Here is a 20,120-nt window from a genome sequence, read left to right as displayed (position 1 = left end):
ACTACACTTTGAGGAATCATTATAAAATTATGACATGTGTTCTTTTGCTTGTTTTGAGAACAGATCGTCCTGGTCTTGTAAATGTAGGACACATTGAAAAAATGCAGGAGAGCATTGTGCATGTACTGAAACTTCACTTGCAAAACAACCATCCTGATGACACCTTCCTCTTCCCAAAACTTCTCCAAAAAATGGCTGACCTCCGACAGCTGGTCACAGAGCATGCTCAGCTTGTTCAGATAATCAAGAAGACTGAATCTGATGCACATTTACACCCTTTACTACAGGAAATCTACAGGGATATGTATTAAGGATTTTTAGTATTTTTTTCCACAATATTTAAAGACAGAGAAATACAGATGGGAGCAAAACTACTTGTACAGTTACATGCAGTTCACTCAGCCCAGAACAGGAAAAATCTGAAACTGGGGAACTGGAGTGTTACACTTCTTTTGGTTTGGGATCTTTTGCCTTCTTTTGAAAAAGTGCTGCAGAAAAATACTGGTCAGAGTGCTCAGTGAAGTGTCTTACAATGGTTCTTTTATTTCGAAATTTGAAGATTGGTAAGGAATACATATTTGTATAATAAATCAGAATGTTAAGTAACAGAAATGAACAAAATTGTATTTCCTCTTGGCTTAGTCATTTTAGTACTAATATAACAAACTCAGCACCTTCCTCCCAGGTATCTGCACAATCAGAAAAATGATGCACTTTTGCCTAATGGTAATTACTGAAAACTAGCTAACACTTTTTCTTAAAGCATTCAGTCTAGGTGTAGCAAATGGCTGGATATTACTGTCCATACACTTCTAAAAATTTGGAAAGATCTTTTTGATCCATTGCTGCTTTAATTCCATGAAATTATATACAGCTTCATCTAGTGTTACATTGGCATACTTAGGGTTAGCATGTTTAAAAGATGGTTCTCTTACGGAATTAAACAAAATCCAAAGATTTATCTAAAATACAGCAGAGATGCTCCAACAGGTGTGTCTTGAGGAGTAAACATGATAAACTGATGGGACCTTTTAGTTTCAAAAGTCTTTTAAGGAAATGTGAAAATAACACTTAAGAAAAATATGTTGTATATCCTGTATTTTTGTAGAACTTGTAAAAGCTCAGGATGCAGTTTTGGCATAAAAATACTAGTTTGAATTAGCAAGCGTTTTGGAGAGACTGAAAAATCTGATCCTACCCCAGGAAAGAAAAAGAATTTTAACTTTCCAGCAGTGATCCTGCACTCTACTGCAAAGGAATGATTGGATAAGAAAGGCACCAGCTTCCTTTAAGTGTCCCAGCAGTATAGTTGTTTGGACCTGTTTACTTTTCTGATGAATACACTGCTTCATTTTTTTACCCATTTGTATATATTTCTATACCTTCTTCGGCCTCGTTGATAGAAGTATTTGGTACTTGTTTTCACTAGATTTTGTCTGTGTGGATATGGTGACAGTAATACCAAGAGCAGTGTTTGTATGTGTAAGACTCTGTCATTGTATGAAAGGCAGCACAGCTGAGAGTAAGTTTATCATGCTTCTAGGAGTAAACTGATTTTTACAACAGCACTTTCTGTATTCCTGGTGCAAAATAAGCCACAAGGAAATGGCTTCCCGACTTTGCCACTTCATGGGCTCTTTTCTGAGAGAGCTGCCCAGAAGTGCCAGCTGCATGCAAGGCATTCTGCTGTTTCTCTTTCGTTTCTTTGATATGTTTGATATGGTAACTTCCCATAATTACCTCTTAATTTTACTTTCTGTTTCACAACAACGAGGTCTCAGGAACAATCCCAGCATTTTCACTACAGTTAAGCTTTTAGTGGCACATGAGGACACTGTACTTGTTTTATTGTGGCACATTTGAAGACACCAGAATCTTCAGTGCCAGGATTGAGTGACGAAGTGAGAACATGACACTGCCGTTCCTATTTCAGTGGCATTGCTTGTTTCTGTCCAGGACCACAGGCACAGCTGGATGCTGGAAAAATTACAGGTTTAAAGGCAACTTGGGGTTTATCTGGGCAACGACTGTGGCAGAAGTTATAGATAGATATAGATATGTTTAGTGTAAAATATTGAAGCACAGGCCTCAAATTTGGTGAGCATCTAGGGCAGGATAGAAACAGTAACTGCATGTGCACAAAACTTCCTCCCCTTCCCCGTTGCCAGCAGGAAGAACAGGCCTCAAACACTCAGAGAGGAATGTTGGTCTTGCCAGGAATTCTCAGATGAGAAATGGGCTGCCTTTTGTGTCCCAGAGCAGCACACAGTGTGCCCTCAGAAACAAAGGATTTTAGGAATGCTGCTGCTTTATTCTCCCAGCCAACCCTATTTCACTGAGGAGCTGTGGGGTTTAGGCCATGGAAATAATTGATCTGCAATATTGCTGATGCAAAAAGTTGTCAAAATGCCAGCCGTTCTGGATGGTGTTCTGAAACTGTAGGAGCCAACTGTTAGTTTATCTTCTAAAAAGAAAAGGATAACATGAATTTTTTTCCCCCCCAAAGCTCAGATTTTTGCAAAGGGCAAATTTCAAAGTTGTATTCCATATTCTAGGTGTACTGTAGGTTGTCAGGAAAATCAGACACAGTCAGTGTGCATAACTGTTTTGCCAGTGCTTTTTCTCAAAAGTGGCTAAAACACTTTAGTAACACTTAAAAACATGGCAAATTAATAATAAATACTTAAACTCTCAGCAAAGCTATAAAGAATTGCAAATAGAGTAACTCAGTTAGACAAAATTTTACTGTTTTAGCAGCTGCTTGTAATAAGGTCCTGTTATTAGCATGAGAAAAGTGCATCATTTTTTTGTTATTTGAAAACTAAGAAAATTTTGGCTACTTCCTTGGACATTAAAAGTTTAATTTCTGTTTTAAATTAAATTGCAGACCCTTAATGAGAAAACAAAAAAAAAAGTAAAGAGAACACATCTCTGAATTACAGAAATATGAACAAGATGTTAACACAGCCTAAAATTCTGGATGGATTCCACTGCACATTCCCACAGTCACTTCAAAGAGTGGCACAGGGCAGACAGTTCCTTTCCCAAGAATTAATGAGCAAAAGAGCTTCTAATTTCTGCATTACGCTTTTAAGGAATTACATTTGCTCCTTCAGGAGGTGAGTACAGCAGGTTTTGGCCAAGGAGATTTTAAAGTTACTCTGTTTATGTTGATTCTTAAAAAAAAAAATTGGAATCCAAACTAGTCTCAGATCTATTTCTGATCTATTACTTCAGCATCTCCCCTATGTGCAGAAAAACTAATACTTTAAAATACCCCATCTATGGAGGGAAGAAAAGTGATCAGATTTTAGGATTTAAATGGTATTAAAGATTTATTGGCTCCTCAGATACAGTTTGGATCTGATTTTTGCCAAGATAACTCATTTTACTGTCACAGGATGGAAGAACTCTGGTTAGCAACCAGGTCCCACAAACAGTTTAAGGCAAGAAACAACAGATGCATAGAGAAATATCCTGGGAAACAATGGTATGACTTACCTAAGTTTTCAGCAAACCTAGAGATTACTCATTTTTGAGCATTGTTTGGGGAAAAATATTTATTTATTTATTTATTTATTCTGGTACCCTGGGTATTTTTTGTCAAAGGGTAAGGGAAGAAGAAAAGGAAGGTTTTGTGCCAAGCATTAGGGAAGTCTGATATTCCTTCTTCTCTCCTCCTTAAATATTTCCTTTAAAGCTGCTGTTTAAAAAAAGTTAGTTACTTTGTACCTTTCAAAATTTCCGACCTTACTTTTGCTTTAAACACGACTGACACCTGATGGGAAAGTTTCCACTTACAGAAACTGCATCTTCCGTGGCGTTTAAAGAAACCATATTTTGCGTTAATTGCCATTTCCATGTGCCTTTGTGCTTTGGTTCCAGCAGCTGCTGCAGAGCTGAAGTGCTGCCAGAGAGCAGAGTTTTGCATTATTCTTGCCCCACGAGATCTCGGAAATACCAGCAGTTGCACTAAGCCCGTTCTCATGAGAGAGCTGGCACAAGGCTGCACATCAAAGAGCTTATAATAAGCATCTAAACATTTGTTTGTTTATTCAGACTGCTGAAACCTGGGGAGATTTATTCATCACGAGAGCTGGGTCACATACGATTGAGTTTGAATTTCCTCCTTTTTCCTGATGGAAAGCCTGGACAAACTTAGGCCCCATCTGAGGCAGAGCAGCTGGGGGATATCCTGCTGTGGCTGCAGAGGAACAGTTTCAGTCTCTCCTGAAAAGCTCCCTGTGACTTAGCTGAAAATCTGCAACTGCATTTGACAAATGCATTTGCAGCTGTCGTTGTACTGTTTAAGCATAAGGTCTTACAAATAATGGTCCCTCTCAGAAACCCCTCGTCCTTTAGGAAGTATTGGAATGTAAGGTGGAGCATGGTATCTGTGCTTGCTTATGTCCCAAGTGCTTTCCTCATAATCAGTTGCATATAATTTTTGTATTTAGGTTTAATCAGCTTTATTATCCTTCTTTTACTGGAGATTTAAATTATATGTGGGTTTGATATAAGATTATTGGTATTATAATGTGTTGTGGGATTTTTTTTAATTTCATGTAATACCATTTCTTCATGTTTCAATTTATAAAATACAAGAATATAATTGCAAGGTATAAACTTTCACTAAATTAATTACAGAGGTGCTTAAAGAAAAATGTGTAAATTATTTAATTTAAATATTTGTTGCATACTTTATCTTGCAAATCCTTTGTACAGTGAGGAAGTATTTGCTTTTATGGGCTAAGAATGAAGGGGCTGATGTCAAAGACAAATTGCTATTTATTCCTGTCTGGTCTTTTATTGCTGTATCATTTGTGAAGAACTATCACAAATTCTTCAAAGTTGTCAGTGTTTGGTGTTGATGATTATAACAAAACTTTGTATTTTCACACAGAACATAGATTTCCTTTTATTTAATTTTAATAAAAGCAAGTCTAGTTGAGGAATAGCTGCAATCCCAAAATCAAAGTTTTAATTCAAGTTTACTGAGAGGAAAAATAGTGTGTAGAACTGAGTTCGTCTTTGTTTTGCAGCATGGTAGCTCATTTTCCTTTGAAAAAAGATAAAAAGAAGCTGCATTTGGTTCATGCACCAGTGCTGGTGTTTTCTGAGGAAGTGACTTGTGGCTCACTGGGAATAACAACATGTACTCAGGATTATTCCCTGCCACCTGCCCTGAGGGCAACCTGCTGCTTTTATAGATGTATTTCAAACATGATTTGGCAGCGCAAAACAAGATGTTGAAATGGCATTATTGGCTTCCCTACAGGAGGATTCCTGTGGGATTTTAAATAGAATTCAGAGTCTGGTCATAGGGATTCTCTTATCTGCTGCATGCAGGTGTGACAGTCTGTGCCTACAGCATCCTGCTAAGGAAATCTGATATAGGGATGAAGGTACCTTTCAAAGGTACCTAGCTTATTTTGCTGTATGAATCACCAAACACAGTAGCTATCACAAGCACAATCTATTACAAATGTTTTAGCTATCATTTGTACTTACTGCTTTTTATTTGTAACATATAACATTTTATTTCCTCAAATTGCTGCAACTTGGCATTTTCACTTCATCAGTGTCACCACACAGGTATGATGTCTCCTAAGGTGTTTGTGTCATGTTTGCAAAAGCTCTGCTGGACTTCGCTGTGCTAACCTGCAGCCTTTGCATTGTCATTTCACATAACACAAATCCACTGTGTAACTGAGCCCACCCTAAGGAAGGCTGTTTCCTCCTTTTTTTTCCATTGGGGTCACAGTTTTTTAAAATCTTTTTCTGTTTCTGAAACTGAGGTGTTTTTTTCCTTGAGCTCCTTTATTGCATCAGTCAATCTTGTCAGATTCCATTGTTGTGGATGTTTCGTAACAGAATTCCTGTTGCAAGGACCTCAATTTCAGATGAGCTGCCTCTGCCAGGGGGTAGGCAGCGTGCACAAGAGACTTCTGATTACAGGCTGAACCTTAAATAAGGACTGCAAGATCAAGCATGAGGTAATTGAAGTAGTAGTAGTATTTTGGTGTATTTTCTCAGGTTGGATATGCAGGTAATCCCTGTTGTGATAAAGACACCAGCCTTATGCTCAATGCCAGGAGTTTATGGCGTTCTTTCCACTTGAAAGAAAAAAGATTGGCAGGATGGGGAAGTCCTGAGCCACTGAAATCCCGGCGGTGTGTTGTCCTCCGGGTGTGTAGGAGTGCAGTGTCACCAGGCAGCCCGTGTGGGATGTGCTGCAGAGCTGGGAGCAGGTCACCACCCTCCTGCGGGTGACTCACTCGCAGCCGCCTCTGCTCGCCCCGGCCCATCCACATCACATGGCTCATTCCCACACACAACAGCTCTCTCTATGGAGTCACTATGCCTTGGCCCTTCGGCAGAGGAGGAACGTGCATGGTTTAGTGACTTCTTTAGTAATAAGGACTCTAACCAAAGTTTCAATGCTATCAATGTGCTCCAGGACCCACTCTGAGTGGTTTGACAAAGTCTGGTTTAGCAGCTTCTCCGGGAGCTGCCTCCTGTGCAGCTCCTGCTGTTCCACAGCTCTTACAGAGTTGCTCAGAATTTTCTCTAGGAATGCAGCACCACAGCTTAAGTGTCCCGGGATGCTGAAGCACTCCCTCATATCTTAAATGGTCTGTTATCTGGTAGGACATAAAAAAAACACAGTGTTGTTAATGTTGCCAAACCCTAATCAATAGAGCTAACAAGTGTTTCATTAAATCAAGATATCAATATTAAAGAGAAAACAAAACAGCTTATTGTTTCCAGTCATCTGATTTTTAGGAGGTTTTGAGTACATTTTACTACAGTAAATACAGAACGTAGAACAAGCAGACATTTCTTGCAAGTCGTCAAACCTAATTCTCATGGAATGCTTGTTTCCCAGTAAAAACCACTAATTCAAGCCAAGTTCCCAAGTTTCTTTCTGTTAGAACAATGCAAATGACACTTCCAAGGACGAATGGATGCCCTGGACTCACAGGGATTTTTCGGAAAGACAACGTATCTTGCACTTGTGAATGTTAAAGTCACATCTAGCTACATACAATGACGCATTCTCAAACGTTACCAGCCTACTGATCTAGGATGAAAAAACTTGAACTAAACTTTTTTTTTCTTTTTTACATTCTGATTTTTTCCACCTTCTTTAAAAATAAGAGGTTGAATTCACAGTGTTTGTATAGAGACTGGTAGGAACCTATGTGCTTTAATCCTTTCAGACTGAATGTAAACCAACTTAATTTGAAACACAGTTTTGCCTTAATGGTTTAAAAAAAATAAAGTATTTTTAAAAGTGAATTTAATGACTTGTGCTAATCTTTTATCTCCAGGAAAGGAACTCACTGCAATGTGACATTCAAAAGGCAGCATATTTGAAGCATCTTAAAGTACTGATGCTTCCCTGTGTGCTGTCACCTTTTGAAGCAGGAGTGGGTGTGTAACATACTCAGAGACATTGTATATACATTTATCTCTATATATTACCTAAGTTTGGGGCTGACCCACCATCCAGCTGTGATCTTTCATATTCTTATGGGTTGTATGGCTGTTTTGAGACATCCATGGAATTCAACATGTAACAAGTGCACTTCTGTATGAAGGGCAGCACTGACTAACTCAATTATCACATCTTCAATTAAATCAGTCAAGGAAATACAGGTAGCTGTTTTCCTTCCAGAATCTGGGGGTATTTTAAGCAGGTGAGAGAGTGCTGAGGTAAAAATTACAGCAGAGGAAAAATACTTGGATTTCTTCATCAGCTGTGCTCAGGAGCATGGAAGATCTGATGTTGAGTACTTGGAGACCCCAATGAAAATAACCTGTAAAGGCTCTGCATCCATGAAAAGCAGGACAGGTTGGGCATAGTATCATTCAGCCTGTGAAATCACATATATACCAAAATATGATGATACTGAGACCATAATGCTCATGTTCAGTGGGAATACAAGAATGTGGAATATATAAGTTCTAACAGCTGGGCACAGATAATAATCCATTGTCATTGTCATTCCTTCGTGCCAAGTGGCATGTAGGGCAGTCTCCTTTCCCTCAAGACCAGAGATGCCAGAACACATCTGCTGTCCCTCTGCAGTACCTGCTGGCTGTTCTGCACCTACCAGATCTTCACAGCCAGGTAACTTGAAGCAGAGGCATCCCTGACTTAGTTTTTCCTGCTGTACAATAAATAACTGAGCTGTACTGAGCCAAATTAAATATTCTGTAGTTCTGCTCTGAGGTTCTGCTCCCTTTTAATACAGAGTCTTTTCCCCCTCCAGTTCAACATAACAAGTACTTAAAGGCATGGAAATTTCTGAGGGCTTTAAATGACTCCTCAGTCATATTGTAAAGGCAAAGATAATGGTTATGAATAAATGAAATAACAGCATTTGTCTTAAAAGGGCATAGAGGAAGCTGAACAGGAGGGAAAACAGGTCACAGAGATGAGATCTCATTCTCATTGACATGGGAACTGCACTAGGCAGGCTTTTAAATCCTGCTTTTAAGAGTACAATCTGTTCATGAACAATGGGAAATCCAGGAAAGAAAATATTTCAAGGTATGTTTGCTGGTATAAACATATCCTGTGATCTCACATAACCATGTTGCTTTGGCAGCTTGATTATAAGACTACAATTCCAAGGTAGGAAAGTGCTCTCTTCAGTTGTGGGTTTAGCACAGGACATGCCTTTGGTGTTTATACAGAAGAGATACAGACACTCTACAGCTTTTAAACAGTGTTCCTAACGTGAAACTGAAATATAATACCAACTATCTTAGGTAAGTTTAGTATCACTTTCCCTGAAAGTGTAGTCTTTTGTAACTGCAAAAAGGAATCTGAAATGTTGCCTCCTAACATGGATCTTTTTTTCCACAATTAGAGACATACATATATTTTATTTATTAAAGCACTTAAGGCTTGAAAAGGCTACTAATAGGTTAATTATTGCTCTTCCAGTCAGTGCAAGAAATTTCAGTCCTGAACAGACAGCATCAATATACTAAGTTCAGAAAAAAGAAAGATTTTAAGATATTTAAATGTCCTAAACAACTCATTGAAATAATGTTGATTTCTTTTAACAGACATGTTCATTCAACTAAAATGATCGATTTTTGATATTGTCCTATTGCAACTTATATGGATGGAAGAGTTGGAAAAAAGAGATGTTAACCAAGGCACTAACAGGTTCTGAAGCAATGACCAACAATAACTAGCATTTAAAAAGTGATTTTGTGATTAGGGAGCATTCTAGATGTATTCTTAAGGTGTGTGACTCTGGTTTTACATAAAAGACCTAAATCTTAAAACAGTCAAAACAGATAACTGAAGAAGCTAATTTTTGAGCTAAACAAATTGTTGCTTTCCATAAGAACCTTTTGCCTTTTTTGCCTGAAACTGTGTTTCTGACATCCCTATTTCAGCTGCAGTTTATTTGCCCAGTTTAGGAAAGAATTTAGTGTACTAATGGAACTTTTCTATCTCCAGATTAACTGCTTTGAAAGTGAAAAGGAAGTAATCTTTATTGTAAAGCATAAGCCAGTCTTCTCCAGTTGCTGTGCTGACATGGACTGCAAGGTTAAGTGAAAAGTGACTGCAAGTGCAAGGGACCTGTAAATACTTTTATTGATTGCAGAAGCACCAACCTTCAGAATCTCAAGTCTCAATGCTGTGATAACATTAAGATTACCATACTGAAAAATTTAGGTATTATATTTATGACATTTTCTCATAGCACTTTTATTTTAGACTTAAAAATAAAGTTTTGAATTCCCTGCCTAATGTAATCTTATCAGGACAGCACTGCCAGATTAACAATTGGTGTACACTGACTTTCTTGGGTATGTACTGAATTAAGACAGATCAATCTGTTTTGGAATTTCGTAACACTGTAGGAGTTTCAAGAACAACACAAAGCACTAAAATAGCAAATGTGAAATCTGGACATGGTTCCTCTGCTCTGTGCTGTTTGGTTTCTTACTGCTAGCATTTCACATGGTGACAGCAGGCTCGCCTGCCTTCCTTTCTGGCTCCCCAGCACCTCGGGAGCCGCTCCCTGGCACGGCCAGCGCTGCACGGGGATGTCTGAACCCAAGCCAAGGGCAAGGCAATGTGCTGCTCTCTCCAGCAGTAGTGAGCTGATGAAGGTCACTTCTTTAAAAGGAGCAACGTGATAGTCTCCAAGCAGAGAGAGGAGAAACCCCAGCCAAAGAACTGTCGCTCTTGGGCCTTCAAGATTTATGCTTTGTATCCGTTTTTTCTGCAGGATTTCTGCTGGGGTTTCCTTTTATCCATGTCTTCTTTTATTTCCAAAGGAAAGGCGTTTAGGTTTTCCTTCACACAGGGGAGGCAGAAACTTTTGGAGTAGAACAGACTACAGTCCTGTAGAGAAAATAACATTAGTAGCAGGATACACAATGGAAATGTTTACATTCCAGTCTCATTAAACTACATTTGTGTTTAGAATTCTTCTAAAAATTAATTATTCTTCTTCTAGGCTGAAATATTCCATCAATTTAACTTTTTCTTACTCAACAATTCTAATATCTGGTTAGAGCCTACTGGGTGAAAAATAAAGCCCCCAAATCAACTGTGCCACTGCTTCTATTAAAGTGACCTTCACCAGCTCCCTGCTCCAGGCAATAGCAACACTCCTCCCTCAGCTTCCTCCTCCTTCCAGCACCATGCATGGGTTTCCTGGCCTGCTCACTGAATTCCAAATAGGATTTCATGGGTAAGCAGCAGCTGGTGTTGCTGATGGATTATATTTGGAGAGTGAATAAAGGTGTAAGAGATTCTATGAGTTTTACTGAAACAGCAGTTTTCCTCTAAGCCTTGGCTGATGAAGATTTCTACCTCCTGGGAGGATCTTCCAAATCCCTGCAATGGCATGTGAGACTCAGCACTCACACTCTTCCTCACCAGTCTCCATAAAAATGGCCTAAAGGCCAACATAAGTGCCAAGTACTGGGGTCTCTCACAACTGACCATCTTTTCCATAACTCCCAAGAAAATTATTCTTACTTCCATTAATCCATGCACTTGTACTGTCCTAGGACAGTATCACTATTATATCACTGTCACAGAGGTGTCCAATAACTGGAGTTGTTACATGAACTCTGTCCATCTGAGACAATTCAAATGAGATTTCATCCCTTACCCTCAATAAAAGCTAAAACCACACCTAGTAAAGTTTGAGCTAATGTCTCCCCTCTGAACTCTTGACAGCAAAGTATAAAAGCTGTTGTGCACAAAGAAGGTATTTTTGCTATCCCTGTTCCGTTCATAGCTTGTACCAATATTTATTATTTATAATAAATATTGACCAATATTTATTTTTTTCCCCAGGAGCTGTAACCAGATGTCAGTAATTGAGTAGAAAAAAGCAAAACTGATGGAACATTTTAATGCATTTGCAATGTAGAGTTTGAACAACTGGAAGAGAAACTAATTAATGTATTATTCCTTTGCTCTGTGGTGAGATTTGACATCCCTGGTTCTCTTGACGTACTGATCACCAAATTCCAAATAGGATTTCATGGGTAAGCTGGAATTGGTGTTGCTGATGGATTATTCTTGGGGATTTAAGAATGAATAAAGACATCAGTTTAGATAGAACTAGACATCTTTTGGGGAGAAATGGCTTCCCTGGGTCTTATCTAAATAGCAAAGTTTTCCCCTTGCCATGGTCATTTGCAGCTGGCCTTTCTCTGGGAGCTAGGCTAGGCTATTCCTGTGTTCCTGTTCCTCTCCTTGCTTTTGTTTCTTATGTCACTATCTAGGCTTTAGCAGCAGATTCAGCTGTTAATTATATCAAAATCACAATCAGCCTGCTTCCATGTGACTTGGAAGCTTGAGGAACAACTTCTCTTCATCTATTGTCCTTTACTTCAGCCAGGCCCCTTCATATTCAGGAATGAGTGCAAGGCCTTAGCCTCTGAAAAGCCCTGAAAGTGGATTTCAGTTGCACAACCTCCAGAGCCTATTGTTTTTTGTCTCTTGGTATCCTTAATACGTTAAGCTTCCAGTTTAAAAGGGGAGATTAGAGTTTAAGTTGGCCTGGCTATTGTTGCTTGCATTGCCAAATGGTACACAGCCCCCCAGCTCCAAGGCTCGGGGCTCCCAGTGGTGGCCACTGGGCCATAGCAAAGGAGGGGGGAGGTTGTTCCTGTGGGTGGGGTCCCCAATGTCAAGATGCAGGTCCTCACAGGTAACACAGGTGCTCAGCTTGCATTCTTTTGGCTGAAATGAATTGCCAGCTAGTGCAGATTTTGGCCAACAGGAGCTGGGGAAATCATGACTATGAACTACTGCACCCCTGAGCATGTACCCCTAATCCTGCTCTCTCAGACCTGGGATTTTCAGCCTAACTCTTCTTTCAATGCCCTATGAATTAAACTTACTATAAAGAGTCGAGCCCTTCTTTTAAACCCTTATCCTGGTACAGTTCTGTGTTTAATCAGATGATACTTTAATGTGTTTTCTCCGTTCCATGATCAAGGCAGAAGGGGGCCTTTTCAATTCCAAACTGAATAGTCCAATTCAGGTAAAACTGAGCTGCCAAAGCACGCCAGCATAGTTTATTTCTGTTTTGACATGAATCACGTCTGAAAGTTATACATATATATATATATATATGTATATATATATATATATATATATATATAGGGATGGTATCTTTACCACAGTACGTAAAGGAAAGGCTCTGCCCATCCATACCCAGGACTGACCCTGTGTGACTGGAAACTGAGTGGGAAGCAGCTGTGGTATTACATTTATCACTTGATGCCTACAATCATATCCAAGGTCAGTGCTCAGTCACCTTCTGCTGAGGTGAGCAATAAGGGTTGAAACTTCCTCCCTTTCCTCCTTTCTTCTCCAAAAGCCACCTTTTTTCCATGTCTTTAGAAAGTGTTGCAATAAAACAGAAGTAACTATTTTAAATTACTAATATGGTCAGATTATATAATTTCCTCTCCCTTTTTCTGAAAAGGTAATAAGAAGGGCACTCAACTTGCCCAAGGACTTTTAAAAGCATTTCTATATCTTCCTTTTTGCGTGGTTTTGACATGCTTTAAGACATTACAGATAATCATTGGAATTATTCCCAGTTGGATTGGAACTAATGGCACTTACCAAGTCAGTCTGATAAAAGACTTGAGCAGGGTGATACAGGCTACAAAATGATGGAGTAAATTAACTGAGTGAAACTTCAGAGGATATTTGGAAATATTTAAGTTTATGAGCACTATACAGAACAGCTGCTAAGTCATGACTTCTATTGGCACAGCAACTGTAAGGAAATACACTTCAGCTAGCATGGGTTGTCTCATGAAAAGCCTAAAATCTGATCTGTCTCTCAGATCTCCCTAGGTACAAAAGCTAGCTAAAATCCCTTTGCCAAATCCAAGGTCAGAAAAGTCTTAATTTTGCCACACATTAGCCTAATACTATTCTGAATTACCACAATATTAAAAGCAACCTGTCACTAAAACCTTTCCAATTGGTCCAGCTTCTTTGCCAAAGAGGCCCAAGAAAGTACAATTTTCTTCAGCTTCCATTCCTATGTTTTAACACTTAGCTCAGGAGTGAACTGATATACTTGGGTCAAGAACAAGTAGGAAGCACAACCAATAAAGAGATATTATCCTAACTTTCTCTCTCTATTGCCTTGGATAAGTTTTTACTTCTCTGGACTTTTAATTTTCCCTACATGAAGAGGAATATATGTGTTTACTTACTCTGTGGTGTGGGTGTTTAAAGCACTAATTATCGTTTCTGCAGATCTCTTTCAATGTTACCTAAGCAGTATTGCTAAATTCATTTTGAAACCATAGTCATATGTGTGATTCACTGTCTGGCCTGGCCAGTTTGGCAAGAAATTTATTCTCAATTATTTACAATCAGTGTTTTACTTTGAGTGATACCATCAGGGGAATCTTGAAAACTCAGATAACAAGCAGTAAATGACTAACAAACTTCCACAATCGGCAAAATAAGCAGGACTTTGAAAAAGATTAGAGGCTTCCATTAGCTCACTGCAAGTATCTTCTATTCATTGCCAAGGTCTAGGTTAACTGAAACAAACACATCTCTTAAAAGAAAAAGCCCCACTTTCATTCAGAAAAGCACAGTGTGTGCAAAGACCCTGAGAGGCAAAAATGCTCTACTTCTGACAGCTCAAACTGCCTCACTTGGAAATCTCTGCTGAATCCTTCCTAAATTCAAGACACTTCATTTGGGAATGAAAATAGTTAAATGCACTCAGGTTTGTCCCAAATGTGTCTGTGTTGCCAACCCTCTGCTGTTAAAAAGGAAGGATAAACCTGGCATGTCAGGGCAGGAATCAAGCTCCTAAGCCCAAACTCTCTGAGTAGCTGCACTTGGCTCCTCTTTGGGCTCTGTGTGGGAGGGAGTAAGCCCCTGCTACCACAGGGACAGCAGGGCTTTGCCTCCACACAGCTGCCCTGAGCAAACTGGGTCTGGAAACTTGAGCCCAGCCACCACAGCCACAACCAGGGAGTGCTGGCACTTCACCTAGTCAGAGCCTACAACTCCCTCTTGTAGCTTCAAAATTAAATTTAAAAAAATAAATAAATAAATTTTTAAAAACCCCCTGTGAGCTGCAATCACTTTTGGTGATTTTCAGTCGTTTAAATGTCAGAAGAGACTTCAGAGATAGGATGTTGAGAAGTACTCCCAGTGCAGGCATCTGAGTGTGCAAGCTCCCATGCCAGCTGCACATTGTGCCATGGAGGGTAGGAAAAAACAACTGAAGCCCCCAGCAACAAGCTGGGATGGGGCACAGATCTTTTCCCTAAAAAGGGGCTCAGGGCCCTGCATCACAGTCTGGGAGAGGACTGGTCACTCTGAGACTCTGCAGGAGCCAATGAACAGCAGGAAGACCCCAGACCCGAAATTCCCAATGGGAATGGGTGCACAGACTGTAGGGGTATAAAAGCCCAGGGTTTCCATCCTTCTAGGCTCCTCCTGGACGAAGTAGCCTGAGCTGTTCCTGATGCTGCACCATTCAATTATTAAACACTTTTTTTTCCCCTGAAATTGAATGCCTGACAAACTTGAGTAAGAAATTTCTTGAACAAGGAAATAAACCAAATCAGAAGGAAGGTGCATGCTCCTCTTAGCCCATCCTCGATGCTGTCTGCCCACAAGTCAGAATAGCAACTACACTGCACCAAGTGTGCCAGAATTCTTCTGGCTGTGTCTGCCCAACTCCCAAAATTTGAGACTCACAGTAAACAAAGGGGCCAGTTCTGCCTTGAGAAGAAGGAATTAAGAGAAGTAATTTTACACCACCTTTCTGGACTGCACTCAGATTTCACAGTTTAAGGTTGCCTTCCAGCTGCTACCTAAATTCATTCTTCTTCAGAGAGCAATCGTGACATGGTACAATTCTCCTCCCTGCTCACTCTAAACATTAATTTTTGCAAATAGGATGACAGCCCTGTGCTCTGAGTGACTAACCTAACAATCTATGGACATTTATATTCACTTTACAGAAAAAAACCACCAATCTACTACTGTGTGTGATCTATAGTGCCCTTATAGTGTGATCAATATTGCCCTTGCATTTCCGGGTGCTAAGGAAGTAGAAAAGAGCACTTCTTGTGCTTGAAAGGCTAGACTGTGCTCATCTGTAAATAGAACACTCATAGTTGCTGATCATTTTAATTTAATACTGAGAGCTTCATCTGGCAGAATCCACAAGAACATACAATTTTGTACTATTACAATTGTAGGACAAGGGGGAATGGTTTGCCTTGAAAATGGATTGTTTGGGATTTTGCTGCTTGATCTTTCTCTGACAGGTCACCAAGACTGGAACAAAGAGAAATGATTAAAGCAGCTTGTTTTGCTTGTACTGTACAACACACACTGCTCTGGTACACAAACTGCAATGAAACCCAACGATGAGGAACTTGTCTTTGTCAGGGGTGATAGGATCCTTCATGACATAGGCTTTTTCCAAAAGCCTGCAAAATAATAATTTCAGGCTTTTAGGTGTATACTTCACAGTAGGGGACGGTTGAGAGGGAGAAATTGTGGAGGCTGGAAAGTTATCAGCCCTTTGTACTTGATTTGCTCATCCTGCTGTTGTACATGAGGCAATGCAGCAGCTATACAGCTCCTTTTCTCTTCAAAACCTTCAACTCTGCAGCTGCCTTCAGTCCTATACTGCACTTTCTATCTCTCTTCCAAAAGCAGAGCAACTGGTGATCCTCTCAATGTCATCTTACTAAGTTTTTCTCAACCCTCTACCTTAAAGTAATTATCTTCTATTTTTTATGACAGGCACTCCTTAGCATGGCCAACTTCAGTACTTTGTCAAGTCACCATTTCAATTACACAGCTTTTAATCAGAAATTCTCTTCCAAAGCTGCATGCATGTGAATATAAAATACAAAGGTTTTATTGTTCTTGGTTATGTCACTGCTGTAAAGCTGAGGTCCCCAATTCCTGAAAGCAGAGAGCAGAGAGCCTTGCAGTTACCTCCAGTGTGCTTACTTTATATCACAGACTGTACTGTTTGCTCCAGGGTGTTGAGGGAGTGCATTTATTAATAATTTGGCAACCTGCTTGGGAAAATCTAAAGCTTTATTTTTTTCCGGGAGCTCCAGGCAAAATAATACAGAAGCCAATTGAGTGTCTGTCTGCACAGGGCACCCAGCAAGGGTACCTGACTTACCCCTGAGCTTAAGTCAAACTTGGGTTTTGGTAGTAATATGGATGAAAGGTATTCTGCCAACTCGTACTGCGTTCTCCTTGCCTCTGTACACACATAGGTGTGTGCGGGAGTGTGTCCAGCACTGTGTTCCTCTCTCCTTTTTCTGTCCACTCAAACAGAAACAGGATTCCCAGCTCTCATCAGTGCAGAGCCATTGGACAAGGCCCCCTGTCCAGCAGAGTTCCTGCAGCACCGCATTCCAGATGTGTGAGCAAGCCAAGAAAGATGGGGTGTGAAGCTGTTTCTTAAAAGCATCTATAGAAGTGTGATGCCTCAGCATTATTCTTTTGATTTTTGCACCTGAGCAATCCAAATAAAGATGTTAACACTGAGCTTGGATAACCTAAATTAAGATTCACATTTAGACTCTTCAGAAACGGACCTGATCAAAGCTGAGCCATTGCTCTCCTGACTGGAAGAAGGAAAACCAGTAGCACTGTGGGGTTCGGAATGATAAAGACAGCTGCTCAAGGACAACAGCCCCAGCAAGTGCTGATCAACAGCTGTTTCCATCCTTTAGGAAACAGAGCAGTCTTATTGGGGTGAAATGCTGAGTACATACCTGCCTTCCAGCTCCAGAGAATTCCTGACAATGTCTGCCTGATGGATTTGTTGACCATGATGGCCTCCATCAAGCTACTCATGCATTTAAAGCAAAGTGTTTTATTTTATGGGGAGTTTAATGTCTGCAGACAAAGCTGTAACTGAATAATTTCTGGTCAAACTATCCCTACTTAGCAGAAGGAGAAAAGGATTTGGTCCCAGAAAATATAAATACATAGCAAACATCCACACACCCTGATGTCACACAGTCTGACAAGGGATTGTCTAATCCACACAAAGAAGCACTGCTATTCAAAATCTACATCATGCCAAATAGCTCTTAAGAAGTGTTTTTGCCATGTATATTTCATTCATGCTCTGTGTATGTATTGCTCAGCAGAGGGAGGCTACAGTGGGGGAAGGGCTATTCCCAGAAATACCAGGTTGGCAGTCAGCAGTATTCTAGCAAGAAAATATTGGTATATTAGAGCTGTTAGTGGGGCTAGGAAATAGGTTAAATGCAAATTTTTGCATGGTATTGAAGCAAAAATTATTGACTTTCCTACCAACACTGACAATTTCTCCTTCTGCTTGGAAAAACGGAGATCATTTTAAGTACCAAGTGTCATGTTCAGGGTCAGTAAAGCACATTATTGGGCTCATGCAGTGCACACTACCAGGATTCTAATGCTCATAGCAGAAATGAAGTCTGTGATCTCAGAGGGCACTTAGACAACTGAGAGTTGAGTTTGGTGGTGTCTGCCCATAGTATGTGTACGGGGCTGATAACTCACACAGCTCACATCTGAACTCTCCTGGTGTCTGAACTTCTTTGGGAGCACCCATTCTTAAGCTACATGCAAGAAACACACACAAAAAAAAATCTTGTAGCTTCAAAACACAATGCTGGGAACATATCTGCAGGAAGACTAAAGACATCTGGTTTTGCAAATTAAAACCCAACAGAAAACTGACAATTGCAAACCTTGATTAGTAAATATTTTCTCCTCAATCAAGTTGGTTTGCCATGTCGCAGTTAAATTTTCCAATTATTTAGACAGGTCTATAAATTGCAAACTGGGAGCCTAACTGTAAAGTTCACCTATTAATTTGGAACATCCATGAAATAACTCAGGTGACAAAGCACATGGCTATGAGCTTGAAAACCCTCTGCTCAACTGAGGTCTATACTCCCTAAGTGCTTCACAGGACACTGTTCCCTATCTGCTGTGTGCAGTATTCCAATCCAGTTCTGCAATGCCTATCTCCTCCCTCAAACTGGAGCCATGAAAGGTTTTGGGACCCCACTCAGGAGGCAGGTACCAGGAAGGTAAATGTTGCAATGAAAAGACACTTTCTTTGCTTCTGGTTCACCTTGGAATAGAGTTTTGGAAGCTTACCCTTGGCTCCCTGTTCCCATCTGGCTTTCTATGGAAATGAGGCCAATGGAATCACCCTATACCATGTACTCCCAGCTGAGCACATCCACAGCCTGCCAAAGGACAGCAGGGCATTCCCACTCTTCCAGCTCTGAGCCAGCGCCTTTCCCTGCAGAGCTGATTCAGTTCACTCAGGCTACGTCCCTATTTATGCATCAGTTCACTAAGGCCATGTCCCTATTTTTATGCTTCAGCTCAGGGATTTTCTTTGGGGACAAATCGCCTGACTGTCCCCTCCTTACCCCACAGGTTTGCACCACAGAGCAGTCTCACAGCACACAAACCAGAGAGTTTCAGAAAAAATAAACCAAAATATGAGCTCCAGAAGCACATACAGAAGCACCTAACACACTCCAACCTGAATGCCTAGCTGGTGGCCATGTAGCCTACAGGCTGGCACCAGAGGTGATCTAAAACATCCCAAAACACAGAGAATGGGCAGCTGGTATCCAACACCCAACACCTTGGTCCATGATTTCAGTCTTACTAAATCACACTATGGAGTAACAAAAAATACTTTTTAATTTTCTTCTTCCAATATTTTTTTCCTTATTGCTTTTAAGGAATTAAATTGGCTTGCAGAGGAATCCAACAGCTGCTAACAGTAGCACAAGGTAAGAGGCAGAACTGCAGCACCAGCAGAAAGGCAGGGCTGAGATGAGGGACCTGCACATCCCTCTTTTGGCGACAGTAAGCTGCTATTTCTGCTTGCCCGACAGAGTGAAATTGAATCCTCAGAGACATCTGCTGACAAGGTGAACTAGGGGCAAGGTGAAGCAGAGCTGGGACTACTTGTCATCTAATGTTCCAGAAAACCAGGGAGATCCTCAGAGGCTACAGAGGCTTCATGACAGACACCCAGTTCAGAAAGTCCTAGCCTGTTAAACCCTGAAGCTTAATTTTGGGGATGATCTCCCTTACCTCATCACTTCTTTACCCCCAGCCTTTTCTGGTCATTCCTGGCATTTCAGTAGCACAGAGTTCTTCAGATGTAACGCAAATGGGGCTGGACACTGGATTAATAAATAAATTCACCTTGAGAACACCTTAGAAAACAATATTTTTTCACAAATGATATGACCCTTGGATATTATGTGTTTTCCCTACTTCACAGGGATGATTGAGAGCATTTAATTAACTCAAGTGCTTTCAGATTTGTCACTTGTATGGCATGTACATTCTACCCATTTCTCCCTGTATATTGTAATTCAGATTATTCAAGCTATGCACTAACTCAGCTAAGAACTCTACTTTTTGAGCCCTGCATTTTAGGAACACCAGCCAGGTCCCCCCTGACTTACCTAACTTCACTTCTTCTGCAGGTACCCAGCAGCAATACCAACATACCCACTTGACTGAATGAGATTCGGATCCACACTTTATGCAATTTTTT

General features: G+C 40.3%; 2 protein-coding genes across 6 annotated transcripts in view; one reads left to right on the top strand and one right to left on the bottom strand.

Annotated features, from left to right (window-relative positions):
- PPARA (peroxisome proliferator activated receptor alpha) overlaps positions 1–7,302 on the top strand; it is a 32,699-nt gene extending 25,397 nt beyond the window's left edge. For all 5 annotated transcript variants that reach the window (XM_088164850.1, XM_014880510.2, XM_088164851.1 and 2 more), the window contains one exon: positions 64–7,302. In XM_088164850.1, the coding sequence (XP_088020976.1) occupies positions 64–311 (248 nt within the window). In that variant the 3' untranslated portion in view covers positions 312–7,302. The remainder of the gene's footprint in view (positions 1–63) is intronic.
- On the bottom strand, positions 5,721–19,638 carry CDPF1 (cysteine rich DPF motif domain containing 1). The gene is made up of 4 exons (XM_088166055.1): positions 18,026–19,638; positions 15,888–16,093; positions 9,981–10,381; positions 5,721–6,644 (listed from the first exon to the last, which is right to left on the bottom strand). The coding sequence occupies exons 1-3, from the start codon at positions 18,225–18,227 to the stop codon at positions 10,238–10,240; spliced, it is 552 nt and encodes a 183-aa protein (XP_088022181.1). The 5' UTR covers positions 18,228–19,638; the 3' UTR covers positions 5,721–6,644; positions 9,981–10,237.
- Between the last annotated feature and the right edge of the window lie 482 nt (positions 19,639–20,120).

This window comes from Sturnus vulgaris, chromosome 5, assembly GCF_052056855.1.
Source record: "Sturnus vulgaris isolate bStuVul1 chromosome 5, bStuVul1.hap1, whole genome shotgun sequence".
Taxonomy (NCBI): domain Eukaryota; kingdom Metazoa; phylum Chordata; class Aves; order Passeriformes; family Sturnidae; genus Sturnus; species Sturnus vulgaris.
This window is presented reverse-complemented; position numbering and strand designations above follow the sequence as displayed.

Bases quoted from the DNA above. Each gene is read 5' to 3' on its own strand.
- CDPF1 (XM_088166055.1), bottom strand. From the start codon at position 18,227: ATGTCTTTAGTCTTCCTGCAGATATGTTCCCAGCATTGTGTTTTGAAG. The intron at 16,094-18,025 runs GTTGTCTAAGTG...GAGCAAATCAAG, and splicing joins ACCACCAAACTCAACTCTCA to TACAAAGGGCTGATAACTTT. The intron at 10,382-15,887 runs GTACAGTACAAG...TTTTCTCTACAG, and splicing joins GTACCAGAGCAGTGTGTGTT to GACTGTAGTCTGTTCTACTC.